The sequence below is a fragment of the Mustela lutreola genome, chromosome 15 (assembly GCF_030435805.1).
Source record: "Mustela lutreola isolate mMusLut2 chromosome 15, mMusLut2.pri, whole genome shotgun sequence".
Taxonomy (NCBI): domain Eukaryota; kingdom Metazoa; phylum Chordata; class Mammalia; order Carnivora; family Mustelidae; genus Mustela; species Mustela lutreola.
The window spans coordinates 57,836,985-57,863,440 of record NC_081304.1 but is presented as its reverse complement, the minus strand read 5'-3'; the positions used below and the strand labels follow the sequence as shown (position 1 = coordinate 57,863,440).

The window sequence follows — 26,456 nt, the reverse complement described above, 5'->3', positions numbered from 1 at the left end:
TCTGGAAGACGAGGATAAGCTACAACCCCACAGGGTGTTCTAGGATGGGGAAGACCAGCCCTTCCCCGTGGTCAATGCCCGGGCCAGCACCAGCCTCATCCCCAACAATGACAGTCCTGCTTTGGACAGAGAGCTCCTGTAACTTGTCCAAGGGAGTCGGCCAGAAAGTGACAAAGCATAGGTCCTACCAAGGCCCGTGTTCCTTCTCTCACACCCGACTTCAGAGCATGGGCAAGACACGCGAACCTTCTCTGAGTCTTGTTTTCTCCTGCATGAAATAGGAAGACTATGGCTTTTTCCCCTCTGCTCACAGGGCTGTGGTCTGGGGGAGAAGCCATCGGTGTGTGCTTTGGAAACCGTCCTGAGACTCACGGGTGATGCCCCCTGTCGCCGCTCACGATCACAGATCCACTCTTTGCCGGCAGGTTTTGTGGTCTACGCAGCCCCGCGGGGGTTGGAGTAAATACCCAACAAACATGCGGGCTGAAGCCGAGAGGGCTGTGGTGGGCGGGAGCCGGCAGCGCTGACCTGAGGTTTCCTGCCACCCGCGCCGGGGACCAGAGGCGGTGGGCCAGCCTACTGGGGTAGAGCCAGGAAGAAGGGGGCGGCCCGAACGCTTGATAACCTGCCCACTTCCTCTGCCCACCCAGCCACATCAAAGCGGGATAAACTGTTTCACTCGTCGCCCTGGCAACTGGCTCCCTAAGGCACCCTGGGTGGAGGGCCTGGCTCTGGGCTCCCCCGTCAGGACCTGTCTCTCCGGCTCTGGCTGCCCAGAGCACCAGCATCGCCCTTGGCAGTGCTCCGACAGGGAGGGGGCATGAGGCTACCCATCCTACAGATGAGAAACGAGAGCTCCTGTAAGTTAAATACGTGTCTTGCCACAGGGGACACAGCTCCAGAATTTGAGGCCACCACAGCGTCATACCAAGTACCAGGAACCACTAAGTGATTCAGCCTCAGCTTCTCCTCGGAGAGCTCACTCCGCAGCCTCCGTCCCACTGCCTCCCTCGGCAGGGAGGATGGGGGACGGGGACCTGCCGTAAGGGAAAACAGTCCCACGTGCCCTGACAAAAGCTTGGCTACAGCCCTTTCCAACCATCCCACTTCGGGATCATAGAGGAAAGGGTGATTTAGCCCAATTTGCTAGTCACCACTGGCCACGGCTGAGGTTCTGAGAAGTGGGAGGTGAACCTGGGGGAGACGACTGAAGGGATTTTTGTCCCGTAGAAAAGTGCACCCACAGGCTACGGTGCTACCCCCCTCTATGATGTTAACCAATTCCGCATCTAATTCTGCAATCTTACTCTGGTTTATCAAGACACTTCCATCGGGTTCTCATATCTTCCTTTAAACAGCCCTGCCATCTTGCGGGTTCCCTCGGTAATGAGCTCAGTGTCTTTGACGAAGGCTTCCTGTGTTTCTACATGTTAGGGGTTTTTTCTGTTTTTTCTTTCTTCTTTTTTTTTTTTTTTTTTTTTTTTTTTTTTTTTTTTTTACTGTTTGGAAATGACTCTCTGACATGCCGAAGAGTCTGTGATTTCCTATTTCGGTTCTGCTTTCCCTGGAAGAGGACGAGTTCCCAGCACAGGCAGGACACCACCCTCTCCACACAGGTGCTGGCCTTCCCCTCCATCACCAGGACATCTGCGGTGTCACACCGTCCCCCAGGCAGTGTCACGGAGGGAGGCGCTCCGCAGTGAGGGACCAGACTTCCCAGGGTCCTCTGCTCTGAGCCCAAGAACCCTATCCCATCTCCAGCTCTGCCTGCTACTCTGTCTGACTTTTGTTCCCCAGGCGTAGAACCCTGCCGTCCCAGCATCAGACCTTCTCCCTCCACAGCCTGCCCTCCACGCTCGCTGGGCTGCCCAGCAGACTGCCCCACCCAGATGCCCCCCTCCCCTGCAAACATCTCAAAGCATAGCGTGCGTTCAGCGGACAAGAGCCGGCTGGTACTATCTGACATTGGGAACGGTCTCCCTGCATGCAGGGAGGTGATGGTCTCCCCCAGCCCTACATTCCCCGCTCTCCCCTCCTCATTTCAAAGTAAAAAAGAGTCACTTAGATCTGTGATTACCCACCGAAGGCTCTCCTAGGGTATTTGCATTTTGAATCCTTTCTGTCTACCTTATAGGAGGGAAGAAAAGCTTAGCCTTCTTGTTAAAGGAATTCTGGTCCCCAGGAAGAAGCCCTGGCAATGCAGATCTGGTGGTTTGGGGGAGCAGGTGGGGGGAAGGGAATGGAAGAGATTAATCCTGAACTCGCTTGTCCACTTAGGGCGCCTCGCAAAGTTAGACCGGTGAGCTGTCTATTCACCACGTGCCTGAGCACCTCTCCTCCGGGCCTCCCCGGTTTCTAAATTCTTGCACTCACGTCTCTAGGATGCGCAGAGGTCCTAGGAACAGGTGGGCTTTGGGGCCCGCCTACCCTAACCTGAGCCCATTCCCACGGATTGATTGGCAGGAGACGGAGAAGCTGATTGGTTGGGAGAAGACAGATCCACAGATGGGCTGGGAGGAGACAGATGAGCGGATTGGTCGGGAGGAGACAGCCAGCCTGACTGACTGTTTGGGGGCGGACAAATCAGATGGTTGGGGAAGGAAGGCAGGAAGCCCCGCACTCCCCGCCACCACCACCACCACCACCACCACCACCCCCGGAGTTGACACACTAAGCTGCCTTCCTGAGCTCTCTTGGGTTCCAGGAACTCCTGGAGAGCAGGATTTGGTGTTCCTGTCCTGTGTGTGTGTGCAGTGTGCGTGACTAGAGCTAGGTGTTATGGGCGCTAAACAGGGTCTGGTACCTATATAAATTTAAGAGAAAAACAAAAAAACAAAAAATGGGATTATAACATATAGCATTTTGGGGACCTGCTTTTTAACTCAACAGATGACTCGACATCTTTTGCCCTCGGTACCTCTGCCTCTATATCCTTAATGACTGAATAGCTATAGAAAAGCTTTAAATGTTCCCAAATCTGTCAGCCTTCTCTTTGATCCTTTTTGCCTTGGGTGGCAGGGGGAGGTTACCATTTGGTATCTCTTCTCCACTCTGCGTGGGTCCTGTAACCTACTTTTCTTCTATTTACATTCATGGTCTCTTTTTTCCACACTTTGACCTTCAATCCACCTGAAATGTACTTTATGTTTGAGATTGAACTCTTATTTACTGGTTTGTTTTTGAGATAGAACCGTAGCTCAGTTTTGATGGTCGGTCAGTGGTCCTGATGCCATTTATCAAAGGACCGAGTTGATTCCTCCTTGGTTTCAGGCCACTTCGTCATATAACAAATCTTGATTCAATCTGGCAATGCCTCTCTTAGATTACTTCTCCTTAAGTTTGTTTCTCTGTGTAGGTAACATAGAAGAGAGATTCGCATCTCTCTTTCTTCTTTTATATGTTTAGTTGCTATTATAAATTGTTGGTTTTTTTCCCCTATCACTGTGTCCTCTGACTGGCAAATGCCATTAGCGCTCTCTTGACTAGTTCAGTCCGTTCTGTGGGTGAGTCTCTTAGTCCTGACAGATAAGCAATTGCCTGATCTCGGTGTAATTAAAATATTACTTTCTCCGGAAGAAGAAATATTCTATTTTTGCCTATTTGCATAGGCAAAACACCAATAAGCACAGAGAGGAAGGTACTGACTGAAATGGAAATGCCTCTAGCATCTCCCTGTGGGCTGTTACCCCCTTAAGAACACTTCTATATATTACCAGGGTTTCAGGTGTTAGGGATGAAAGTTGAGTTTTATAAAATGTGTTAAGGGCATCACTAAGGACCTTTACATGACATTATTCCTTTGAGGCTGATGAATTACTCCCTCGGGCCACCTCGCGGTAAATGTTACCTCCTTAGGTTTTCTCTTGCTCTAGAACGGCTTGCCGGGCCCTCGTTTTTGTGTTTATTTGGAGCACTTGCCATTTTTCAAGAATTCCTCCTTTTCAGACCCCACATGTACAAACGTGGCACCAGGCCCTTGTCCACACCTGTCACGGCGCCCATCAACCTGTCCGCCCCTGGCCGGGGTCACTCCCCTGGTCAGAGCGCCATCGGTCCACACATGCATTTCCCTATTTGCTCCTGAGGCAAAGAGGACCAGCAGGGGCCTCTGGTCAGTATTACGTGGGCTCCTCTGTCTGACCCAGGCAGTCTCGGAAACTCTTTGGTGAACCAGAGTCCAGGCACAGACCGTGCAGTGGGGTCTCCTCGCCCTGAACCCCTGCTGCTTCCCCTAAGAATTCTCCTTTGCGTTGCTGTCAGCCACCAGGTGCCGCGTGCACCACGAAGTCCCCACGCCTGCCACGCCAGCACTCACCCGGGGCCTTGAGCTCAGCGTCGATGAAGGTGAGCAGCTCCTGGGAGATGCTGCAGTAGGGAACGGGCCAGGTCAGGAAGCGGTGGTAGGTCCTGGCTGCTTTCAGAAGGAGATCCGAATCAGGTGGGAAGTGTGGTGTCTGGATGGAGAGAGAGGTCTGGCTGAGAGAGAGCTGCCTGATACTCCGCAACAGACCCTGCTCCTTTCTGGAATGTTCCACAGAAGGCACTCTGTTCCCGGCAGCAGTATGTCCCGGGACAGGGGAAGAAAGAACCGGAAGTTATCCGCAGGGAGGGAGTTACACATGGGCCGGATGGTACCCGGGGGCCATGCTTTCACCCCACATAAGACCCAACACATGAGAGTGCCCCTTTGTAAAGCTGTCACCCAGGGCGGGGGGGTCAGCCTAATGGTGCCACTGCTCCTGGTCATTTGGGGAATGGTCTTCAGTGGCTGAACCACCTGTATTTGCATATCCCCACTGAGGCAAAGGTTACTTCTTGGCTCGGAAGTGGATGGGATCCCACATATGTGTGGCCGTTCGATGCCACCGGTCTGGGGAAGACGGGCTGCTCACCCCGGGGGAACCGACTCTGGGGGTACAGAACGGGGTGGACCGGAAACCCCTCAGCAGAATCCGTGTCACAGCTCCTGAACGGGCCGTGGATGACAGACTCCCCACGGGAGCCCAGCTGTGCCAGGCACCACAGCATCCGCACGGAGCCCTGAGGCCTCTCATGGTGGCCCCCCTGGAAAGCCATCAGACAGCTGACACCTGTTTCAAGGTCTCGGCTTGTCTCTGGAGGAGTGAGATCCTCCCTCCCCAGCCTCTCCTGCCTCCCCCGGCCCGCCACACTGGAACTTACACAGAGGACAGTTGAGTAGAAGAGAAGGGCCAAGGGCGCGAGAAGGTCATAAGTGCCCTTCTCTTGGACCTGCGGACAGGACAGGAGGAGAGCGTGAGGTTCATCACAGGTGCAGAACAGAGTGGCGTTTTCTTGTTCTGTCCTTTCTTTCTTACGGGAAAAGTAAGGTAACCACAAGGCAATAATTTGGGAAATACAAGTTTAAAAAAAAAAAGCACTCACAATATCTCCCCTCCAAACGCAATCACCGCTCATGTCGCAATGAGTTCTCCTAACACCATTTTTTCTCTGTATTTTCCTCTGCAGACATGTAAATCAGTGTGTGTATATTTTTACTCATTTTTAACCTATTATTATTTATAAATGAATTTCTGTTTTGCTACATCATCTCTAAGACTACCTTTTCCCCCTGCTCCTAGTTACACATTTCCATTTTATTTAGGTTGTATTTTTTCAAATTTGTTGTTGTCTTTTTTTTTTTTTTTTTAAGATCTTACTTATTTACTAGAGAGAGAAAGATAGCAAGAGAGAGAGTGCGAGCAGCGGAGAGAGGGAGAAGCAGGCTCTCCACTGAGCAGGGAGCCTGACATGGGACTCGATCCCAGGACCTTGGGATCATGACCTGAGCCAAAGGCAGACACTCAACCCACTGAGCCACCCAGGCGCCCCTACTGTGTAGCTTTTAATTTATAGATTTCTTTTCCTGATGTCTCAATATTAGAAGTGTTTGTTTTTTCTTCCCTTATGGATTTTTGCTTTGGCAAGCAAGCATCATGTTAATATTCATATACACTTTTTCTTCTTTTCTCTGCAGCTTCGTTTTCTTAAATGTAAATTTTTAATGCACTTAGAATCCCACCTGCTGTGTGGTATGCGCTAGGAAACGCACTCTGCATTTTTTCAGACGTTTAGTCAATTTTCAGTACACCGTTTAATAAATCTCACTGATGCATTTTTTTATACATTAAATTTTGTTTATACCTTTGGATAATGCCCATCTTTTTATTACCTGCGCAATATCTCTTCTGCTAGATCTCTGTCATTTATTAGCTTCATTCTGGACCTTTGAGATTATCTTCCTGCTGTTTTAAATCCTTTTACAATGCACGTTACTTTGTGCACTTTTTTCCACAATTTGGATTACTTCTCTAGGTTCGAGTTCAAGAAATGGGATCAACAGATCAAAGACCATAAACATATTTCTGACCTTTGAAGCACCCTGCCAAGTTACTCTCCAGAAGGACTGTGCCAATTTTAATATGCTGTGCATACGAAAGCACGGGTTTCACTCTAACCCTTCCCTGCATTCCTCATTGTAATCTTTTTTTTGCTGATTTGCTAGGCAAAGACTGTCCTATTATGGTTTTAATTTGCATTTATTTTATTGTAACCGAGGCAACATTCTTTCCATGTTTGTTTCCAAGGTTTATGTACTCCTCAACTCATTCTTTGATCCACTTGCCACCGTACATTTGCACGGGATTTAGAATCCTTCGGTCAACATGCTAAAGGTGTCGACCCCTTCTGGAACTCGTGGGCATCAGAGATGCAGAGAAAGGCCCACCCTCTGTGGTGCACTGAGAATTCTTCTCTTTACCCTGAACCATGTGCCTGATACACCCGCTCCTTGGTCCCTCCTACAAATCCTCCCCTATTGCTACATGGCTGCAGAGAATTGCGTTTATAAACTAAACACCCCAAAGGCAGTTTAAGCAGGCCAACTGAGTTGGCCTGCTTATTATGGTCGGGGTCTAACAGCACCTTGTAAATGGTGGTACCAGAACTGGGGCCTTGGGTGTTCTGATAAACCAAGACAGTTCAGGGCAGCTGAAAAAGTCACATGTTTAAAAAAAAAACAAAAAACACTTAAGAAGACAATTCTTTATAGAAGAGCTAGCACCCTCTTTACGGATCCCCAGCTGTTCTAGAAGCCCAGCCCAGCTGAGCCTGAAACACACCATTCTTCTTAGTCGGAAAAGCCTCTTCATATGGTCTCGCTGTTTAATCGGTTTTCTCTTCTGTGTCTACTTTCCTGGCTCTTTCCAAGGAAAGGAATTCGGGAGAGCTTCCTCCCTCCTCTCTAGTGAATACCCAGACTTGCAAGAAATGTCTGTCTTAGGAAGCAGCTGAAAGTGGGGGGCGCCTGTGGGTTCAGTCGGTGGAGCATCTGACTGTTGAGCTGGGCTCAGGTTGTGATCTCAGGGTCATGAGCTCGAGCCCTGAGTCGGCTCCATGCTGGGCGAGGAGCCTGCCCGAGATTCTTTCTGCCTCTCCCTCTGCCCCTAACCCACTTGTATTTGCTCTCTCTCCCAAAAAGAAGAAGAAGAAGAAGAAGAAGAAGAAGAAGAAGAAGAAGAAGCAGCAGCTTAAACTCAGAATCTGGACTCCTGAATTTTAGGAATCCTCCTTCTCTTACTGAAAGGACCACAAGCCCCTCCTAGAAACGTTCAATCCCCAAGCACTGCTGGAACAGAAAAGTCAGGGGTTCCCAGTGCCCTTTGTCAACCCCCCACGCTGGGCCAAGCACACCCCAGAACCAGCACTCCATGGGGACCTTTCCCTCGCGTCTTTGACCCCTGGCCAGCGCCCACCTCTCGGGTTTTCTGCAGGATCTGCTCCAGGAGGATGAGGAAGTGGCCCGGGTCCCTGCTGACCAGCTCCTGCAGGCTCCAGCAGTTGAGACACAGGCCAGCTGCAAAGGCAGAGAGAGAGGTGGGAGTTCGGGTCAGGTCCGGAGAGCAGCAGGAATCCCCGGGGGCTGCATGGGGGCCCTCCTGGTTAAAGGGACGGACTGAGAAGACTCTGGATCAACAGCCAACACCATCATGCCTCATCGAGACGAGTGCCTGCAGTCCTGCAGAGAGCGGGGCTCATGAGACACAGAGACGGGCTGGGGTCCCCTTGAGAGGCCACGATTCTGCGGCTCTGGCTCCTACAGGGGGTGCTGGAATCTGCAAGGTGCAGGGAAGGAGGGCAGAGGCAGAAAGTTCTGGAAAGAGGAGAAGAAGAGTCATGGCAAGCTCCGTCCCAAAGCAAGACCAAGCCTCCGAGAGAGACCGAGAGTCCACCCTGGGACTGCCTGGCTGGGGGCCCAGGAAGGGGGACACTACATCCGTGTAGCTTTTGAAAGCCAGAGTGGGCACTTCTGTCCTTGTGTAACTTCCCCAGACTTCCTTACTGTGCCAGGCTCTATTTCCGCGTAGGCAGCAGTGGTAAACCCCTGGAAGTTAGTGGGGTGCACATGGAGGCCCGTGTGCCTGTGCGCGTGTGCGCGTGGTAGAGGCCAGCGTAGCGGGGGGAGGCGAGGGGAGCCAGCCGTGAGCTGCAGGGAGTTTGTGCTGCGGGCACCTTCAGGAGCTTGGGCTCCTTACAAGTTTGGGGAGACCCTCACAGCATTTTCATGCGGACATGGAGTTTTGTAAAATTGGCCAAAGTCAGATACTTTTGTCTTCTTTTACGTAATTATGCCACCCCCCACCAACTCTATTGTCTATGCTTAGGTTCCATCCAGACCGTAGGCAGTAAAGGACCACTGACTGACCCCTACTGTGTGCCGATAAGGTGCTAGGCTCTTGCATACATGGACTCTGTCCCCCTGAGTCTCCCCTCCGCCCTTCAGGAAGAAGCTCCTGTGGCCGCCACTCTCCCTTTACAGGTGAGGCAGGTGAGGTCCCAAGTGGTTAACCCATTCATGTGACAGCAGCCAGTGAGAGACAGCTTTAATCTAGATCTGTGTAATTCCAAAGACCAAGGAAAACATCTCAGAGGAGGTGACACTTGGTCTGAGGCCTAGATGAGAAGGAGCCAGCTACGTGTCATTCCGAGGGAAGAGTTCCAGGCAGCAAGTGAGTGCAAAGGTCCTGAGGTAGGAAGGAACCAGGGAAGGAACCGGGTATGTTCAAGGAGCAGTGGCTACCTATCTTATGGGGTTAGTCAGAGAGGCAAGTGGGATATGGGATATGAACACTCTTAGAAGCATGAGAAATGATCAAAAGTAGGCACCAGTCTTCAGAGATAGAATTGCCCCTGCCTGCAGATAAGCCCGTTCCTGGGTCCTGGGAAACATGTGACGTGGAAGCTTCCTGATCACTGAAGCTCGGCTGAGATTCCCCCTTGTCCTATGGGCAGAAAGGAGATGGGGCTCTGGAAGGAACCAGAACCCAATGCAACAGAATTCTGGGGTGAGTCATCTATGAATTCCGAGCAGTTCTTTTGGAATCAGCAGCTGTGGTTCTTCTAAGCAGGACCCATAGCTTCTTCCAGGACCTCTCTTTCTGATGCAAGTGAAGAAAGCAAGATAGCCCTGAGGAAGAGGAGGAGGAGGAGGCGGAAGACATTGGGGGAAGACAGAGTGCCACGTTCTGAGGGGCTACTCTCCATCAGGTGCTGTGCTGCGCACCGGCTCAGGGGAGGTCTAGCTCTAGAACCAGAACCCGCTGGCTTCTGTAAGCACTCCAGGGCTCACTGTCACACACACACACACCCCGAGGCTTTTTGGGCCCCACCAGCCCCTCTACCCTCCCCGCCTCCACCCACTGGACCTACCTGACCAGGAGGTGGAGCAGCGGCTGAGGCTGAGCCCATGCAGGCAGCGGTCCAGGGCATGCTGGATGCGGTCCTCCGTGCACGTCGTGGCCCCTGGCTGCATCCTGAGTCATTGCCTGCACAGGGGACAGACACCCGTCAGCCGGGAGAGCCACAGGCTGGAGAAGCACATGGACCGGCGGCATGGAGCTCCCTCAGCCTCGCCGAGAGTGCAGCACGGGGGGGGCGGGGGTTACAGTCGCTGCAGCTCAATAGCTCAGCGATGCAGGCTGTGAGGTGAATGGGGGCCTGCCTGCCCCACCAGGCAGCAGCAAGTGTCCCCATGAGTGCCTGGGAGGAGCCACACCCCAGTGGGCAAGAGGACTCCTGGAGAAAAATCAGAATCACGTAGGGAGGGGGCTTTTTCTCTGCCCCCCCCCCCAGGCCCCAGGGATGGGCAGGGAGAAGGCTGCCGAACCTCAGTTTCCTTTTCTGTAAAATGGGCTTAACAAGGCACCGACCCCAGAGGACTGTTGGCAAGAATGCCACAGCGGATGACCCCAGTGTGCTCTCAGGCCACGAACGTCATCCCGCCACAGGCTTTGGCACCCTCCCACTCTCCCGCATTCACCCCTTCTGAGAGGACCCTGTTGCTGGCCCGTCAGGCCGGGTCCTGGCGATGAGCCGAGGAGGCCATGGTCCAGCTCGGTGGAACTGGGGAGGGACCAGGAAACCACAAGCAGAAGCCCTGAGCTTAGAGCTGGGCCATGCAAACGACATGCAAAACTGCAAAATCCAAACGGGGACCCAGCTGCGTGACTGGAACCCTTGGCTCGTGGGGGCCCCATGTAGGCAAATCCTCCTACTTCCCCAGCCCAGGAGGAACCGCACGCCTGACCAGGGACACATGGGCCCTCTGTGAGCTGTCCAGCGTCTCCCCACATCAGCAAGGTCCTTGCTGGGCCGTGCTCCTTGGTGTCAGACAGACACCGGACCGCTTAATGGACCAAGAAAGAGGTCATCGCGGAAGGTGATGCTGTGAAGACAGATGGCACCAGGGGCAGGCCAGATGGGGAGCCCATGCTAGGCCATCGGGGAAGCCTCCCTGAAGAGATCACGAAGCTGGATGAGGAAGAGAGGAGAGAAGCGAGAGGAAGAACATTCAGAAAGAAGAGGCAGCATGTGCAGAAGTCTGGGTGCAGGGGCGAGCCTGCCAAGGACTGAGACCCTGGAACAGAGGGCCAGGCCCCCCATCTCCCGGCTGCTGTGGTGGCAGACTGAGCTCGGGAAAACCTCTCACCAGGGATTCAGGACGCTGGCTGTTTCCATGAGCGGCACCGGCAGCCCAAGGATGTCCCTGGGCCCTTCCAATGTCCCTGATTCCTCCCTGGGCAGCCCAGGCAATGAGTTCACTGCCACTGAGCTAGATGGTGCAGGGTGTGGGCTTTGGGGTCCTGGGTGTGCGTCCTGGGAACGGACCCCAGTGACGAGGCCACAGTCTTCTGCTTGTAGTGGAGCCCCAGGACAGGACCCTCTCCAGCTTAGTCCTCCCCAAACTCAGGGCTCCTGGTATCCATTGCAGGAGCTGGGAGCTCAGGCACCTTCAGAAGGATGACTCTGGGGTGTGGATGGCTCACATGGCATCAGAAGACCCTTTGCCCCCCCAGGCTGGTTTTTCCCCACGAGCCCCAGGGTGGGTTCTTGGAAGGAGCTCAGAGGCTGCTCCCCACCGCCCGCTCCTGCATTAAGTCCTTCATTTTGCAGAAGGGGAAGCCTAGCCCCAGGGAGGGGATGGAGCAGCCCCAGGGTGGGCGCCCGGCTGGGAGAGCCGGCTGGGCTGCAAGCAGACAACGGTATCAAGGACTCCTTCTGTGCTCCCCGACTGTGGCCGAGACCCAACTCGGGGGACAAAACGTGCTCAGTGACCCACCTGCTCATGTTCTAAAGAGTCACGGTGAGCCAGCAGCGGGGAGGGGGGCAGTTACCCCAGGGGGCCTCAATGGGAGGGGTCTGTCCAGAAGGGGCACAGCCACCTACCCGTGCTCACAAATACAGGGAAGACTGGGAAGACATGCTGTCAAGAATTCCAGAGGACTCTCCTCTCTCTACCAAAGCCAAGGGCGGGGGTGGGGGTGGGGTTTGTCTTTAAAAGAATCCCTTCTCCAGACCAGACACCTGCCAGGTGGGGGGGGGGGGGGGGGCTGCCATTTTGTTGTCGCGTGACTGCTTAGGAAGCACGCTGGCTTCGGGCTCCCTGTGAGCCACAGCAGGGCTGAGGGGGAAAGCAGGGAGGGCCGGTAAGGAGATGTGAGAGGTCCTTGTGGGGAGGGCGAGGGGTGGGGTCTAGCCACAAAAGCTGGACCCGGGCTGTTTTGTTGGTAGTTGGCCCTGGAGGGCTCCCCGCAGGGGAGGCAGGGGAAGGGAAAGTTAGCAGTAAGAGGCTGATGGGGGGATCTCCTCTGGGGAGGCAGATGGAGAGATGGGTCATCTGTGGCACAGAGAAGTTACACGACTTGCCCAAGGTCACACAGTGAAGAGGTGGCAAAGCTGGGATATGAATGCAGGGGGCCTGGGCCTGGCCACTACAGGGCGCTCTCAGCACAGTGAAGATGCCAGTTATCAGAAGGAAAAGAAAATCCGCTCATGTTCACACCTCCCAAAATGAAGACTTAATTAGCTATAACATGGTCTTGCTTTAAGAGACCTACCTCCCCAGCTATAAGGAATCCTGAGCCCCCCATGTCCATGTCTGTCTACACCAGCTACCCACCCTCCAGCAAGGGGATCAGGACTGGAAGCTCAGTACCTGCTGAACCAGAGCATCTCCAGTCTGGACCTAGGGCTGAACCACAATGACTGGGTTTAGAGTCCCCTCCGCCCAGTCCCTGCAGCAAGGGACACCCGGGTGTCACGAGGCAGACATTAGTCATCCTGCCCTATCGCGTCCCACTGTAAATACAAGATGCAAATCAACGTTTTCAGCCAACACTGCCTCTGCTGCACCCCTGTCCTGAGGGGGTCAGGACACAGTGTCCTGGGGCTGCTCTGAGCAGCCTTCACAGCGCCCCTCCAACGCCTGCTGGCCCACACTCCTTCCCTTCTCAAGGCCCCCGAGACTCCCATCTCCTTAGTGTCCCCAGCAGTTGACTGAAGACGATCAAGGCCTTCTCCAGAGATGGGGCAAGGGATCCCCAGGGCACAGGGCACAGCTCTCAGCATGCCAACTCCCCCTGGCATCATGACACCATCTAGAGTTTTCCCTCAGCTGCTCTGAGAGGCTGACTTGCCCAAGGCACTGGGCCCTGGGAGCCCAGGCAGGTGGGAGCCTGACCAGGGCGAGGTGGGGGGACCCTCAGCCGAGCTGCCCTGGGGGTTAACCCAGAGCATCGTGGCTCACCACCTGGTCCTTTGGCACCCTCATTTCCGTTTGATGAGTCAGTCATCAGCTGTTTCTTGTGACTTGTTAGCAGAACCCTACTGGCTTTGGGGCAGAGAGGAAGGGGAAAGAAGGTGGCACTCCCTCCCTCCCAAAGGATGATGCCTTTTTTCAGAGATCGCCAGGCAAGGCCTGGCTTCCCTCAGCACCTTGGTAAGAGAAGCATCTATTGTGAAATTCCAGCAGCTGCCAGGAATGGGAATGGCCCTCACCCGTGGTGGGGTCATGTTGAAATAGTCGGCAGCCGGGCTTGCCCCCATCTCCAAGTTCCTCTTCTGAGTCAGTAAGGGTGAGTCCTTAGTGGGGACCCTGAGCAGAACAGGGAGGCCTGCAGCTGGGGAGGGGTGAGCCCAGAGGGCACAGAGGGAGACCTCCTCTTCACATGTTCACCTGACCTCATGATGCAAGACAGGGTCATCTTCCCAAATGTGCAGGACTGGTGGAAGGTCTGCTTAGGTCCGACTCTCCTGGGGCAGCCCCACTGGGGCTTCTTTTCTTGGAGGATTTCTCAAACACTGTGGAATGGCAGAGGCAGAGATCCTACATCTCATAGCAGGAGAAATAGGTACCTCCAGGCTCTGGCCGGCACCCACACAGTTCCCCTGCTGTTCTGGAATATTCCAGGCCTATGCTTTGAAACCTTAGTTCCACAGGTGGGAATAAGAAAGGCACCCAGGCATGTGGTCCTGCATGGACCCTCCCCGCGTTGGTCCCTCATCACTCCTCCCTCTGCCCCTGTGGTTTGACCTCCCTTCTCTGGCCCCACTCTTCTCTCCATGACGGTTCAAGGCAGAATCTCTTCTGTGACCTAATTTTAAAATTTCTCACCATTCAAAGCAGGAAGGATACACTCAAAACTAAAGATACTGGGGTAAGAAAGGAGTGAGAAGGAGAGGAGAATGATCTGGGGAGGAGAAAGGGCAACACTTCTTTTTTTTTTTTTAATTTTTTTTAATTTTTTTATTTTTTTTTAAAGATTTTATTTATTTATTTGACAGAGAGAGATCACAAGTAGGCAGAGAGGCAGGCAGAGAGAGAGAGGAGGAAGCAGGCTCCCCGCTGAGCAGAGAGCCCGACGCGGGACTCGATCCCAGGACCCTGAGATCATGACCTGAGCCGAAGGCAGCGGCTTAACCCACTGAGCCACCCAGGCGCCCCAGGGCAACACTTCTTTGGGGCAATTTCTATGTAACCCTTTGACTCTCAGAACTACAGCAAGGTTTTACATACCCCAAATTAAATAAATAACTCAGGTCAACTGGGATTGCGGCGGACAGGGGGACAAAAGTCTACAAAACGAATGGACCCAAATGCATGGTGAATGAGTAACATAACCACATTGAAAGGGACGGGGGAAGAAAGAATTAAATGGAGGAACTTTGGAAAATAGTATTTCGACTGGCTACTATAAGGCTAAAGACAAAAAGAACTACACATCAACATCATTTTGTAATTATTAAACCTGTTTGCCATAGGGATGTGTGTTTAAAATATGGAGACCTCTTTATGTGTGTGCTATGACTAAGCAAACAAGTAAATGTATCATAGGTTATGAGAGCCAGCTTCTCACTGTAGGAGAAAGAAGTGACAAATAAAGAGTAGGGGAAATCTAGAATGAGCCAACCTGGTTAGATGGGAGTTGGAGAAATCAGCATGAACTCATGGATTCTGAATGTATTTACACAGAGATACATAAAGAAGTGAAATGGATGTGTGTATGCTTCTGTTAAAATGCATACATATAGGGGCACCTGGGTGGCTCAGTGGGTTAAAGCCTCTGCCTTCGGCTCAGGTCATGATCCCAGAGTCCTGGGATTGAGCCTCGCATCAGGCGCTCTGCTCAGTGGGGAGACTGCTTCCTCCTCTCTCTCTCCCTGCCTCTCTGCCTACTTATGAACTTTGTCTGAAAAATAAATAAATAAAAAACCTTTTTTAAAAATGTGTACATATATTTTCTGGCTCTACCGAGAGAGCCAGGAAAGGACATCCCAGTAGCAATGAGCACACCTAGTGCCCAGGTCTTGGTTTCTAAATACCATTCTCCACTCACAGGAACCAGGGTTCCTTAGAGGAATGGCTGATTCCAGGACTGGGGCAGGAAATATATAAGATGAACCAGGAACATCTTACAGTGCCAGAAAATAAGTCATTCCTTGAAAATGGATGGGAGTGTCAGAGGACAGGGGAGCCAGCTTGAAAGAGCTTCCAACAGCTAAAGCCAGGACAATTTTAACAACAAAATAAATAATGAAAGTGCTGGATTATAATTTATAGAATGAAATAAATACTCTACAAAATGAGTCTACACTAATGTTCTAAACAGCTGAATAAAGGAATAAATGGAGGAGAAGGAACAGATCTTTTTTTTACAAAAGAATACCAATCAATAAATGTGGCTAGAAGGAGAAAAATACAAAACCACCATTAGGCAAATGCCATAGTAGTAACCATCCTCAATATGACTGTTAGAATCTATGGATGAAAATCTCAGAAGGGACAGCATACCTGCATAGTCTCAGAGTATTTCCTCTAAGAAATTAATTGATTGCAAGGGAAAAATAATAATTTCACAGTGGAGAAACCCAGCACCACCTTAACCTCATAATCCAAGTTAATATGACCAACAATAAAATATGTTCAGATCCTATCTCCCCTGATAGGATGCACTGAGAGGGACACGATGTCATTTCTGCAGGATTCTTACCAAAAACATGCATAATCATGACTGAGTCATGAGAAGACATCCTATAACATAACTGAGCAGTTCTCGCCAGAATGTCAAGGTCATAAAGGTAAAGGAAGATCAAGAAACTGCCATAGATTGGAGGAACTTGAGGAGACACAATGTGGGATCCTGGATGGGACTCTGGAACTAAAAGGAGACATTGGGTGGGGAGAAGATGGCTAAAATCCAAATAAGGTCCACAGTTTAGTGAGCAGTGTTGTACCAACGATCACTTCCTGACCGTACCAAGTTACGTGAGTTGTTAGCATTCAGGGAAGCTGGTTGGTTGGGCTCCATAGTTCTAAGACCCTTTCCATAGGCTTAATATCCTCTAAACATACCTCCAGTTGGTTATTCAATGCCTTACTGTCCTTCGTTACCCTGGTTCAAGTTCCCACGTCATGTGGGGTCACAGTTCCTAATTACTGGTGGGCGGGCCAATGCAGGGCTAGCTGCTTCCCCCCTAACCCAGTGTTCCTCGACTGGGATGGAGAATCTCTCAGGCTCTTGGAGGGTCTCCGAGGGCTCCCTGTGAAACTACTTAAACTGTGTTTCCATTTTGATGGCAATCTAGAAATCAGTAGTCAGTATATTTTGGAGCACGTTCATGACACCTATGACCAAATGTTACCATAAAAAGTCAAAGACTGGTCTTCCTTTGAGACCATTGCCTAAAAGGATAGGGCATGCCTGTTCCAAGGTGTGTTCTTGTGGTCTACTAGGGTTCGGGTTGAACACAATGAGTTGATAGAACGTGTTTAGTAAAAGGAGAAACACTTACACCATCTGAGGAGAAACTAGAATATAAATTAGTGGAAAATTTGTGCCTGGCCTTTTACAAGCGTTCAGTAAATGCTATCTATTAGCTATCAGCGTGCTTTCTGGGCATAAACAATTCTATGGCCCAATTCCAGAGAGCTTTGAGACTGAGCCAGGAAATAAAACACTCTCTGGTTGATTCCACTGATGTCAGGCTTGAGAAGTGATGCCTTCTATCTTTCAAAGACACGCACGTACTAGACTATTTGACTAGGAAGGCATCCTGGAAACCAGTTAGTGCATTCCTCCCATTCTACGGACAGGAAAATGGAGGCTCTGAGCAGAGAAAAGCCTTGCTCAGATTAGAAAGTGGCAAATCTATCACTAGAATCTGAGTCTAGAACCCGGGGGAGTCATGGCACCCTCCTGCTTAGGTGGGAGTCAACCTCTGCCATCCATCAGTGTGACCTTGGCTCTTCTCCTCAAGGTTATTTCTAGAATCCTTTTTTTTTTTTTTTTAAGATTTTTTATTTATTTATCAGAGAGAGAGAGGGGCAGAGAGCAAGCACAGGCGGACAGAATGGCAGCCAGAGGCAGAGGGAGAAGCAGGCTCCCTGCCGAGCAAGGAGCCTGATGTGGGACTCGATCCCAGGACGCTGGGATCATGACCTGAGCCGAAGGCAGCTGCTTAACCAACTGAGCCACCCAGGCGTCCCTCTAGAATCCTTTTATTAAATTTCTTTTCATGGGGTGCCTGGGTGGCTCAGTTGTTAAGCCTCTGCCTTCAGCTCAGGTCATGATCTCAGGGTACTGGGATCAAGCCCCGTGTCAGGCTCTCTGCTCAGCAGGGAGCCTGCCTCCTCCTCTCTCTCTGCCTGCCTCTCTGCCTACTTGTGACCTCTCTCTCTGTCCAATAAATAAATACAATCTTTAAAAAAAAATTTCTTGGGGCGCCTGGGCGGCTCAGCAGGTTGAGCCTCTGCCTTCGGCTCAGGTCATGATCTCAGGGTCCTGGGATCGAACCCCGCATCGGGCTCTCTGCTCGGCGGGAAGCCTGCTTCCCACCTCTTTCCGCCTGTCTCTCTGCCTACTTGTGATCTCTCTCTGTCAAATAAACGAATAATAAAAAAAAAAAATTCTTTTCACATTATCGCATAAGTATTTAACTCCTTCATGTGTCAGCTTTGTAAATTTAGGTTTTCTGACAACATCATTCATTTTAATCAAGATTTAAAACCTTACCAGAGCTGGGTCTAGAATTTCTACATGGTTTTTAAGAAATTGTTTCTGAACCTGCAATTTTAGCCCCTCTCTTATTCTAAATGTTGTAAAATTACTTTAAAAAAGTGCAGATCTGGATTGGATTTGTATTAAATATTTTTACACTACACCACAATTCTTTAAATAATTCTTGTTGACATTCACGTAAGATGTAGTAACTAGGAAAATGGCAGTGTTTCGTTGGGGAGAAGGCAGCAGCTTTAAGACGGATTTACTTTTTTGTTTGTTTGTTTCTTTGTTTTTATGCTATGTCACCCCTCATTATGAGTTCCTTGTTTTGATTCATTTATTGCTCTGCTGGAGCCTTCTGAGTAACTTCACGATGAGTGTGTGGGTGAGGTAGTTTCTGGGCGTTTCTATGTCACAAGCCATTTCATTCATTGAGGCTACGATGAATTCTACCTTTGCCGATTAAAGCGTTGGCGTAATTCATCATTTTTTCACCTTCAGAATGTTTCTAGGAACCCAAAATAATCAACCAAAGGCATGGTTATCACAAAGAGAGGTAGGTAAAATGGTTTGCTACAAATACAGAAATTTGGTACAAGATAGAAATCAACTATTGCTTCATTATATGAATAAAAACCAGAAATTGCATTAGAAAAAAAAAAAAAGAAAAATATGAAGAGAAAATAAACTTTAAGAATAGGCAAGATTTTGGAGTGCCTGGGTGGCTCAGTGGGTTAAAGCCTCTGCCTTCAGCTCAGGTCATGATCCCAGGGTCCTGGGATCAAGCCCTGCATTGGCCTCTCTGCTCAGCAGGGAGCCTGCTTCCTCCTCTCTCTCTCTGCCTGCCTCTCTGCCTACTTGTGATCTCTGTCAAATAAATAAATAAAATCTTAAAAAAAAAAAAAAAAGAATAGGCACGGTTTTAATGAAATAAAACTTTTGAGGGAAACAAAAGAAGGCAAATAAATGGAAATACATACATTATTATGAGCTGGGAACACTCGGTATCAAAGAATTAAATAAAAATGGATCAGAGCCTCAATGTAAAGAGCTTCAGTGATAAAACTCTCAGAAGACATAACAGAGAGGCTTCCTCACCATGGATTTGCCCGTGATTTCTTGCCTATGACACCAAAAAGCAACAAAATAAAGACAGATAAAGTGGATCTCCATCAAAATTGAAAACTCTGTGCATCAGAGTCAAGAGAGTGAAGAGGTAAACCTACCGAATGGGGGAAAATATTTGTAAATCATCTATCTGACGAGGAGCCAATATCCAGAATACATAAAGAATTCCTACAACTCAAGAACAGCAACAACAACAAACAACCATTTAAAAAAATGGACAAGGGACTTGACTAAACAGTGCTCTAAAGAAGACATCCAGATGGCCAACGGGTACATGAGAAGATGCTAACATCACTCACGGATAGGGAAATGCAAATCAAAACCACAAGGAGAGAGAGGCGCCTGGGTGTTTCAGTCAGTTAAGCGTTTAAGTGTCTGCCTTCAGCTCAGGTCATGATCTCGGGGTCCTGATATCAAGCCCCATGTACCCCAGGCTCCCTGCTCAGCTGGAGGGGGACTGCTTCTCCCTCTCCCTCTGCCCCTCCCCACTCCTGTGTCTCACCCTCCCTCTCCCAAATCAACAAAAAAATCTTAAAAAAAAAAAAGAACCCAAAACCACAATGAGATACCACCTTGCACCCATTCAGATGACTACCGTAAACAAAACAGAACAATAAGAAGGGTTAGTGAGGGTGAGGAGAAATGGGAAGCCGCGTGCACTGCCGAATGTGGAATGGTGCTGGTGATTTCCCCCAAAATTAAAAATAGAACGACCACATGATCCAGTACGGAGTATATCCAAAAGGGCTGACTGCCAGGACGTGAATGGACCCTGTAAATCTGCGTTAGGGCATCATTATTCACAAGAGCCAAACTGTCCACAGACACAGGTGAATGGATACGCAAAATACGGCATATACTGAAATGGGATATTCTGCAGCCTTAAAAAGGAAGGAAATCCTGTCACATGCTCCAACACGGAGGAACCTTGAGAACACTGTGCTGAGAAAAATAAGCCAGTCACAAAGAGAAAAATACTGTACAATTCCCTGTCTAGGAGGCACCCAGAGCAATGAGATTCACGGAGACAGAGCTGAATGGTGGTTGTCAGGGGCTGGGGAGGAGACACGGGTGCAGAGTTTTAGTTTTATACAATGAAATGAATGTGTTTCGCACCACTGATCTATATACACTTACCAACATGAAGATGGTAAATTTTATTTTATTTATTTTATTTTTTAAAGATTTTTATTTATTTAGGGGCACCTCGGAGGCTTAGTGGGTTAAGCCACTGCCTCCAGCTCAGGTCATGATCTCAGGGTCCTGGGATTGAGCCCCTCATCAGGCTCTCTGCTCAGCGGGGAGTCTGCCTCTCCCTCTCTCTCTGTCTACCTCTCTGCCTGCTTGTGATCTCTCTGTGTCAAATAAATAAATAAAAATCTCAAAAAAGATTTTTATTTATTTATTTCACACAGAGGGAGAGTGAGAGAGCTCAAGCAGAGGGAGAGGGAGACGAAGACTCTCTGCTGAGCAAGGAGCCCGATGCGGGGCTCGATCCTAGGACCCTGGGATCATGACCTGAGCCGAAGGCAGACGCTCAACGGATGGAACCACCCAGGTGCCCCGAGGTGGTAAATTTCACGTCATGCGTGTTCTACCACAACTTAGAAAGGGAAACAACAAATAATTAATTGACGCCTTTGCAATATTACATAGGAATGTCAATTCTCTGTAAGTTTCAGTCTACAGAACAGGAAGGATAGAAAGAGGGTGGGTAGGCAGGAAGGCTGGCTATTTCAAGAGGCTGCTCTGTGTCAGATACCATGCGGGGCACTTTCACTGGCTTGCCTAGTTTAATGACCGTCATCAGCCCACTACCATAATGAGAGTCACCCATAATTCCTACAGCTCAGGGAGAGCCAGCCACATATTTGCCCAAGTTCTTGGGGTCCCCATTCCTATGAGCCAAGCTGGAAGCACATCCAAAGTTGGCCTGACTCTCAAAGCCCAAATTCTTCCCTGGGCCGTGTTCATAGGAAATGATCCCTGCTGTTTGATAGACACTCAGAGGGCTGAGTAGGGGGTCGTGCCTCTGTGTTATAATTCAAGGCTTCCAGCAAAGACATCCTGCACACAAATTGCCCCAATTCTCATGGCCAGTGATTCATTCCCCACTGGGTTAGGATGGCTCACTTCCTCTGGCCTTGCTGACTCTTCAAAATGCAAACTCTATGGAGGCATATTTAGCTCACTGATGCGTCCCAGACAGCAGTGAAAGTAGAGAGTGGACATCAGAAGGACTGCAGGGCCACAAAAGGGGGGAAATGGGAAAAGGGAAGCAGTGGTGGTTGGAGGGGGCATGGGAGCAGGAAGGTGAAGCAGACGGGCACACAAAGGGAGAGCTGCCAAGGAAACAGAGATAAACCTTCGCTAACTTCTCACCTTTGCTCATGCCCTTCTTTACCGAGGGAAGGGTGCCAGGCTGCTTGGGAAGACCAGTGTTGTGGTTAAGACCAACAGGAGGAAATAAGAGGAGGGAAGGGAAGGAGAAAGACACTCATGTCCGTTCGGCTGACTCTATACCAGAGACTGCTTAGGGCTTGAAGCCCATGACCTTGTTCCTTCTGAGCAACCTTGCAAAACCCTGAACATCCAAGGATCAGGAGCGTCCTGGTGGCTATGTGACTTTCCCCAGGTCTCACAACTAGCACACGGCATGGGCAGGAAGATTTGAGCCACGTGAACCCAGTTCTGTCTGACTCCCTCCTACCCAGGGAATCATCGGAAAGAACCAGAGAAGAGAACAGGATGCCCCAGGCTGCCATTGCTACATTTTTTTAATTTTTAAAAAATGTTTTAGCTTCTTTTAAAAAAAATATTTTATTTATTTATTTGACAGAGAGAGAGAGATCACAAGTAGGTGAGAGAGAGAGGGAAGCAGGCTCCCTGCTGAGCAGAGAGCTTGACGTGGGGCTCGATCCCAGGACCCTGAGATCATGACCTGAGCTGAAGGCAGAGGCCTTAACCCACTGAGCTGCTATTATTCTAAGTATAATAGCAAAGGCAGCATCTGATGCTGCCCAGCACCCCAGATGCTGCCTTTGCTATTATACTTAGAATCATAGCAGCTAATGCTAACTGAGGGGTTACTATGTGCCAGGCACTGTTCTAGGTTCTTTCTATGAATTAATTCACTGAATTCATAGGAGGTACACACATTCTTGTCCCCATTTTACAGATGAGAGGACTGAGGCATAGAGGGCTCTCTCAGCTGGCAAATGATGCCTGGCCTTTCTCAGCATGCCCTAGCATCTTGGTGTCCCTGTGCAATAAAGGGGAACACAAGACGAGCAGACTGAAATTATTGCCAAGATGGGGAATGCGACAAGGACTACAGGAACTTGCCAAGGTAAAAACTCCCAGGCTAACCCCTGAGTACTTGGCATGGGAGGCTATTTTAATCCAGCTGTCTTTCAAATGCAGAGCCTGTCCTGTTTGCCAGCAAAGGCTTGCACGGTAACAAAGCGATAGATAAATAAATGTAAAAGCTCGAGAAAGGCCAATTACACATATATGGGCAGCTTTCTGATTTTTCTGGAAGCAGCCAAAGACGGTGGTTGTCATGAGGACTTGTGTTCATCACAGGCTACTCGCACTTGCCAGGTTCTTCGCCAGTTTGTAAGACAGAGTGACTCCTTCATAGTTTGGGGCAAGGAAGACTGTGTGGAGCCTTCTGACATCCAGATGCTTTGCCATCGGAATAGATCCAGCACAGACCGGTTTCAGCCATTATTCTTCCCCGTCCTTCCACATTTTTCCTCCCTCCCAGAGAGAGAACCACTCAGCACCCCCGCCTTCTCTCTGTCCTTCCAACAACAGGTGCCTGAGCTGAGACACCACACACACATCTCCGTCAGCCTCCTTCTCCTCCCTCTCTTTAAACTCTTGCCAATTATTTAACCAACTGAGCCACCCAGGCGTCCCGTTTTTTTTTTTTTTTTTTTAAAGATTTTATTTATTTATTTGTCAGAGAGAGAGCAAGCGAGAGCGAGCAACTTGCCAATTATTTAAGTAAAAAAATCTCTCGCCTCCTCCCTTGCCAGCCCATTCATGAATACGGTTTAGGGGTGCAAGAGAAACTCCTCCGGCAAGAAAAGAAATCGTCAAGGTTTGTGGACGGAACTGAAATCAGAAACTCGTCCTGCTACTTGGCCAGGTGTGGTTTTTACAACTTTTTACAAAACAGACACTGATTTCGAGAGACCCAGAGAGCCCAGTCTAGAACTCCCTGGGACTCTGAGGGCCTGTTCACTGGTGTTCGGGCAGTGGACGCTGAGGCAGTCTTTCCCTGGTCTCACCAAATACACTCACAACGACAAAGAAAAACTCACAGTCCACACTGAAGACCGACACTTGGTGTGTTTTGGGCATCGTGTCTAAATCAGATGGAAATGGATTTGGGAAATCCAGGTTTCAGTTCTGGCCAAAATCTCTATGGAAGGTGGGCAGGGCTGGCATCATGGCTAATTTAAAGTTTGGCCCCCAAGTGGACGTGCCCCCTTTCCAGACAGTTGGCTGCCTCTGTCCCCTCCGTTCATGAAGATTGGTGGGTTGCACTGGCTGACATGGGGAAGTTTGGGGTGAGGACAATTGGGGAGGAGAAAACAAGAGTCCTACTGTGTCCACATTGTATCACATTTTGAGCACCCAATGTTAAGAGGTGGCATGTGAAGAATGAGCAGGAGGATGATAAGGTGAGCTTCGTGCAGAAAGAGGGGACAATGATGTCACAGACCCTCAAAACAAGAATGATGCGAGGAAGGGCGCCTGGGTGGCTCAGTGGGTTAAGCTGCTGCCTTCGGCTCAGGTCATGATCTCAGGGTCCTGGGATCGAGCCCCGCATCGGGCTCTCTGCTCAGTGGGGAGCCTGCTTCCCCCCACCCCGCCTCTGCCTGCCTCTCTGTCTACTTGTGATCTCTCTCTGTCAAAAAAAAAAAAAAAAAAAAAGAATAATGCAAGGAGGGAGAATGGACTACTGCTATAACATCTAAAACATGAGGACAGAGAAGTGACCACTGGACTTGGATGGAGGTTTGGGCGACCGGGATCAAATATGTAAGGGGGCTAGAAGACCCAAAGAATAGGCTGAGGAGAGAAAAGAAGGTGAGGGAGAGTCAACTCCCTCGAGAAGCTTGCTTGGGTGGGTTTTATAAGATACTCTGATATTCTTCTGCTAAGTTTCTTTTTTAATTTACCTAGCACAAGTTCATTTCTGCTAAGTGTGACCAAAAGGATCCCAAGATGCTTCCAATTATGTCTTTTTAAAGTCCTATATCTGCATCTAAAAAGGGGCACCTGACTGGCTCAGTCCGTAGAGCATGAGACTCTAGATCTCAGAGTTGTGAGTTCAAGCCCCATGTTGGGTGTAGAGATGACTTAAAAATAAAAAATCTTTACATCTAAAAAATTATATAAGGTTACCTGCCAAGGGTTAATCTGAGTCTGAGAAGCAAGATTAGATACCATTTTTACCTTAGGTAAAAACACTTTTTTAAAAAGATCTTATTTATTCATTTGACAGAGATCATAAGCAGGGGAAGCAGCAGGCGGGGAGCAGGGGGAAGCAGGCTCCCCGCTGAGCAGGAAGCCCGATGTGGGGCTTGATCCCAGGACCCCAGGATCATGACCGGAGCTGAAGGCAGACGCCTAACCAAGTGAGCCACCCAGGTGCCCTGTAAAAACATTTTTATAATAACATATACTTTACACATTACTTTTTGATCACACAAAAAACAGCTGTTAAGTATGTAAAAAGTCGACAATGGTCTTGCAAAGTGAAGAAGACGTACTTGCCCCTATTCCTCCTGCAAAGTACAGTATAAGTCCTGGACATTATATACAAAACTAACAAAGGAAAGAGAAAACAAAAAGGGGACATAGTGGTGAACATAATGGAAAAGGATTTCTTTTTTGCCTCATATATCCTAGACTTGGACCCAAGGAGCCAACAACCTGGAGACACCAGTGGGTACAGACAGAAAAAGCCCCAAGAAAAGCCTGGTCTTTCCAGCCAAAGGCTCAGCAAAGAGGCAACCTAGCAAGACACAAAACTTTTAGATAATAACCGCATTGCTCCAGTCAAACACCGCAGAAAGAACTATGGCATCATCTCTACTAGCAAAGACCAAACTGGGGGGGCTGGGGTGGGTGCTGAACTTCGCTCTGACAGGGCTCTAATGAGCTGTCTGACCCCTCCTCCCCCAACCATGAGTGGTGTCTCAGAAAGCCAAGCCTTTCATCCTTCCCGCCAGTAACGAGCCCCTTACAACACTACAGTGTCAGTGAGGACCACCAGGGATCCTGGACTTCCAACCCCACCAGACAGTCAAGAGTCCCCCCACCCCCATCCCCTGATGGGGGCGATGTCGGAAGAAGCCTAGTGAGAGCCAGGACTTTCACTGCTGCCCAGTGGTGATGAGGTCACTTCCTCTACCCCATGGTGTTGATGGAGCAGTAATGAGACACCCTTCTGCCTCCCAGGCAGTGTGGCATCAGTGGAAGCCTAGTTGGAAGCCACACTTCCCACTCCCCCCTCCCCAGAAGGAATCAGGAGCGCCTCCTTCTTGTCAACAGAAGCTGAGAATGGGAGCTGGACTTCTACCCTCCCCTGGTAGTGATGAGGCAGTAGCCTCTCTCTTCAGGGAAGTGTTAGAGGAAGCCAGCTAAATAAGACCCAGAGCCTCTTAACTCTTATAATACCCCCCCATGCCAGGCTTCAGTGGAAAATAACCTATCACACCAAGGACAAGGAATGAAATGAAGGGAATTATATAAATTGAGAAAAAAAAAAAAGACAATCAGTATGTGGCAAATCACAAATGTTAAAATTATCTGGCAAAGCCTTTAAAGCAGCTTCATTAAAAATGCTTCAATGGGCAATTATAAACAAAGAAAAACTAAGAACATTCAGAAAAGAAACAGAAGATAGGAATGCAAAGCTATGGAAATTCTAGAACCGAAAGATACAATAATTTGAAATAAAATCCTCAGAGGACAGGCTCCACAGCAGATGGTGGGGACTGAGGAAAGAATCAGTGAACTTGAATCCAGAAAAACAAAGTTACCCAAGCTGAACAGAGAGAAAACCAACTAGGGAAAATGAACAGAGCTTCAGGGACCTGTGGGGCTCTAACGAAAGGTCTAACATGTATATCCTCTGAGTTCAAGTGGCAAAGGACAAAGCTGGAAAAGTACTCAAAGGAATAGTGGCTGAAAACTTGCAAATTTGGCAAAATACATAAAACTACAGATTCAAGAAGTTATGGGAACCCTAGACAGGATAAAGCCAAGAAATACACACCAAGATATATCAGAGTCAAACTTCTGAAAAATCAAGACAAGGGGAAAAAATCTTGAAAGCAGCAAGAGAAGAATATCACCTTCTCTTAGAGGGAAAGCAACTCAAATGACAGTGGATTTCTCATCAAAAGTCATGAAAGCCAAAAGGAATGGAACAACATTTTTCAAGTGCTT

The 26,456-nt window shown here is 49.5% G+C and overlaps 1 protein-coding gene across 3 annotated transcripts in view; it reads right to left on the bottom strand.

The window, feature by feature from the left end:
* Positions 1-26,456, bottom strand: part of PIK3R5 (phosphoinositide-3-kinase regulatory subunit 5) — a 64,453-nt gene that overhangs the window by 14,092 nt on the left and 23,905 nt on the right. For 2 of the 3 annotated variants that reach the window (XM_059147887.1, XM_059147888.1), the window contains exons 2-5: positions 9,727-9,842; positions 7,773-7,873; positions 5,182-5,250; positions 4,316-4,454 (exon numbers count right to left, since the gene is read on the bottom strand). In XM_059147887.1, the coding sequence (XP_059003870.1) occupies positions 4,316-4,454; positions 5,182-5,250; positions 7,773-7,873; positions 9,727-9,829 (412 nt within the window). In that variant the 5' untranslated portion in view covers positions 9,830-9,842. The remainder of the gene's footprint in view (positions 1-4,315; positions 4,455-5,181; positions 5,251-7,772; positions 7,874-9,726; positions 9,843-26,456) is intronic. The other variant, XM_059147890.1, reaches the window with a different exon arrangement.